At 33.8% G+C, this 4,040-nt stretch overlaps 1 protein-coding gene across 2 annotated transcripts; it reads right to left on the bottom strand.

The window, feature by feature from the left end:
• Positions 1-604: 604 nt before the first annotated feature.
• LOC145035887 (DNA-directed RNA polymerase subunit beta) lies at positions 605-2,333 on the bottom strand. Of its 2 annotated transcripts, none has more exons than XM_078984393.1 (3): positions 2,230-2,333; positions 1,070-1,668; positions 605-997 (listed from the first exon to the last, which is right to left on the bottom strand). In XM_078984393.1, the coding sequence occupies exons 2-3, from the start codon at positions 1,659-1,661 to the stop codon at positions 801-803; spliced, it is 789 nt and encodes a 262-aa protein (XP_078840519.1). In that variant the 5' UTR covers positions 1,662-1,668; positions 2,230-2,333; the 3' UTR covers positions 605-800. The 2 variants fall into 2 exon arrangements, with proteins under 2 accessions (XP_078840519.1, XP_078840524.1); XM_078984398.1 differs by having other exon boundaries at positions 2,215-2,330.
• Between the last annotated feature and the right edge of the window lie 1,707 nt (positions 2,334-4,040).

The following is a 4,040-nucleotide window of genomic DNA, read 5'->3' as shown; positions in this document are numbered from 1 at the left end:
ATGTCATCAAACATTTTGGTAATTTATATTTTTCCCACGTTAACATGAGGTGATGGGATATGCTAATGTTTTTAATGTCATCAAACATTTTGGTAATTTATATTTTCACGAGTACGTATGAGGATTTGGGATGCTCAAATATGAGTCACGGGGTGCAAAGTGCACATTTGTATACACTAACTTGATAGCGGTGAATGATGAGTGCCTCATCTTGAAGGGTCAAGGCCAATTGTCATTCACCAATTTTTGGTCAAACGCCACACAATTGCAATTTGTGATGTTTATTCATTTTTCATCCTTCGATTCTATAAGGAAAAAAAAAACTTCGTGTTTGAGGCGCTAACTTTTAGCTTATAAGATATGATAAGCTACTTTTATGGTTTTACCAAACGCTAAATTATAATAAGCTAGCCAATAAGGTAGCTAATTTTTGCCAATATTAGTAATCGACTTGCTTGCACTAGAGTTATGGTTTGTTTCGATTATCCCATAGAAGATTTCTTTACACCCACCAAATTAGAGTCAAATTATTACTTGTAGACAATGTCTAACACCATAACACGTTTCGTGATTTTCGGCATTTAATCAATAGTTAATCCACATATAAAACTCAAAAATTTATATATATATATAGAACTTTAATAACGGATGGAATATGCATGCAACAATTAAGCTTTTTGGTCTTGCAGAAGCAAATTCCAATTTCCAATAGCCTCTTGTAACAAAAATTTGGTCAAACTTCATAAAGTCAAAACTAGTTTAGTGACCTATTGAACACAACCTAAAACAGTTTACCTGTATCAAGTTTTGTGTGTTAATACAGCAAGATAAAACCCTGGCTCATCAACGAATTCCACCATTATAAACGAGTGATGAGATGCAACACTTTCTAACATCACTTTATCAGGCAAATCCGACACCACAACATCAGGGTACTCCACTTTCTGCTGTTTAAGCATCTCTCTCCCTTTCGGATGACTAATCACAATTCTTGCACCTTCAAAAACATAGAAACACTAATAAATTTCATGAAAAAAATAGTATAATCTTACTAAAATATGAAACATACCTGGTGAGCAAATCTTGGATAGTGATTGAAAGATTTGATTGACTTCAAATGGCAAAGCAGGAAGAAAGTAGAGGAACACAACATCAAAAGGCGCCCATTTTTCAGGGACAAAAATCACTTCTCCTTGCCAACATTTAACTTTGTCGTATTTTTCTTTAATGCAGGCTAATACGAATAGAGAGTCATGAACAACAAGCAATTGTTTGCAAGAATGTGTATCAATCACTTGATCAACAAACCCTTCTGATCCTGTTGAAATTAGAACCTTTGAATCCTCAGAAATTTTCCCAGAAGATATGATTCGGTCAGTGTTTTGTTTGTAAACTTGGTTGGAAGATATATCATCAGCATCAAGAAATGACCAATCTTTCTCCACGAAATCTTCAAAGTTGATCACAGGGATTGATCCTTCAGTTGGAGTTACAGCAGGAATGGAGGATTTAGGTGAAGTGGATTGGATTGAAAGGGGAGAAAACAGGGGTGAAGATGAGAAGGGTTTATAGTTAGGCCAGGACTGAAATAAAGGTGTAGGATTATGGTGAAGAGATGGGAGGCATGAGAGGGAAGAAGATGGTAAACAGATCGACTTCATGAGTGCACTGTCAATTTGTCAGAAGTCAGAACAACCAACATCAGTTCATGAGAGCAAAATACAACAAATTCATAAGGATATGTTTGGTTATTGGTTGATGAAATTAGAATTTGGGCAAAATGATATCAAAAATTGAGTTATGGAAACCAGCAGAATTGGAGCACACTTAATTATAAAGTTGAACTTCTTTTGCTCAGACTACGATTCCATCCATGTAATTGTAGCCTTAAATGAGCTTCAACCGAGTCCCGACCTCATCCATGGAATTGTAACCCTAAATGAGCTTTTAGCTTAAAATATAAGATAGAAAAAACACTCCATTTCATCACAAAGCCCTAGCGTTCAAAATTTGTATTGTTCACAACTCATAGAATCAGCTCAAATGTGCTAAGAATTTCTAACAAAAGCGAAATTCGAGACGCATTCATCAACACAATTTATAACTACTAATCATTCAAAATTACAAACTTTAAACTAAACTCGAACCTCAGCACTAAGAAAAGATACTAATACTCAAGAACAAAAGGAAAGGGGAGAGAAAGCGTCTATGTACATGATAGAGAAGAACCTGTGAGCCGAGAAGGCGTTTACCACCGACGCGCCACCTTCAAACGGAAGCAAGCAGTCGCCGTCGTCTGAGCAGGAGGAAGTGGGAATATTATCTTAAAGTCCGTTAGAATGTCAAAGATTGAAAAATAAGATTATAAATGAACTAAGAAAATTACAGTTTGGTCCTGTAAATTTTTAATACGTACACTTTTGATCCATTTCGTCCAAAACTTGAAAATTATGAACTTTTAATTTCCTTTTGTCCTAAAGGTATATACCACTTCTAAGTTCTAACTTCTAATTTAAGTCCTACAAAAAGAATTTTTGCTTTCTGTTTTTGTACTTATTTATTGTCAATTATATATGTGTTTCTTCAAATATCGTTATAGAATAGTAGTAAGATTAGTTTTGATAAATGTTTATCTATTTATTTCTTGAAATTGACATAACTTCTAAATGTGGTGATAGGAGGGCCGCTAGTTGTGGTGGCATCGTCATCTTCCCATGGTAATCAACCATTTGCATTTAGTACAATATGTGCCCAACTTTACCATTCTCATAAACGTTAAAAAAATATATAATCACAAGTATAAATTCGGTAAGCCGCACATTTGATTTAAAATAAACCACATGTCTACATATTATAATTCATGATATTGCAGCAAAAAAAAAACTTACTAATGAAACATGAATTGACACGTTTATTTTGACAGGGTGATGAAATCTAATTGCAAACAGTGTCAGCATCGAAGTACACACTAGCATTCATGGGCAACTCAACCATTTAAGGGGCTTTAAGCAAGCCAAAAATTTGGGCCATTTGGCATTTACTATACTCGGAAATCAAAAACAGATGAGATGAATATGTCACGTAAAATAGGATCGGTAGAAGAATGCAATGTCGTTTCAGTTTCATGAATGCGGCGATCGTTGATTTATTCTTCCACTTCATTTATTTTGTGATTACCGGATTTGATTTTTAATGGACTAAACTTTTGGATTTTGAAAAATATGGGCCCCTTAGAGTTGGGGGCCCTAACTTAAAAAACATCCACATAGAATCGGCCATGCTAGCACTACCACAATAGTAGGCATCACCACTCCTCTACCATCTCTCCCAAATACCCACCACTACCATATTGAATTGTGTCGAAGAATCTGTACACAAGATATGAAATTCGTCATTGCTACTTAAAGAAATTTAATTCATTTTATTTTATTTTGTTGTTATATGTTGATATATTGGTAGCCGGATCCCAATAAGAGATCAACATATTTGCCATGATCATAATTAGAGATAGAGATATAGGTTGTGTGTTATACGTCACAGCTAACTAAAAAACTAGTTTTTTTTTTAAGTTTTTTTTTTTAAATTGTCATGTTTTGCATATCGTTTAAAAAGCTACTTTGAGTAGCTTTTTTAAAAATTTTCAAATATAACCTTATGTAATTATAAAAAGTAAAAAAAAAAAAAACATATCTTCTAAATATCTTTTTATGAATTTTATAATAAGTTAATATAACAGCTAGCTTTTTAGATTTTTAACTAGTCTCTCAAACATAGTCATAGTAGGGGAGGTAGTTTAAAAGTTTCCTAAAAATATCTGAAGTATAAAAATGTTAGAATTCGCAACAAGGGATCGGGTCGTTGTGGATAAATCTGATTCGGATCCCAATGTTGGATCACCACAGTGACAAAGATCTTAACTAAAATAACATCCATAGACGTTTATATTCTCACTTCAGCTGTTGAACTAAATCTTTTAAGTATTCATAATGCTCTTCTGATCAGTTGTACAATAGTATGTCATCAAAGAAACCAACACCAAC

The sequence above is a fragment of the Lactuca saligna genome, chromosome 1, assembly GCF_052625555.1.
Source record: "Lactuca saligna cultivar CGN05327 chromosome 1, ASM5262555v1, whole genome shotgun sequence".
Taxonomy (NCBI): Eukaryota; Viridiplantae; Streptophyta; class Magnoliopsida; order Asterales; family Asteraceae; genus Lactuca; species Lactuca saligna.
This window is presented reverse-complemented; position numbering and strand designations above follow the sequence as displayed.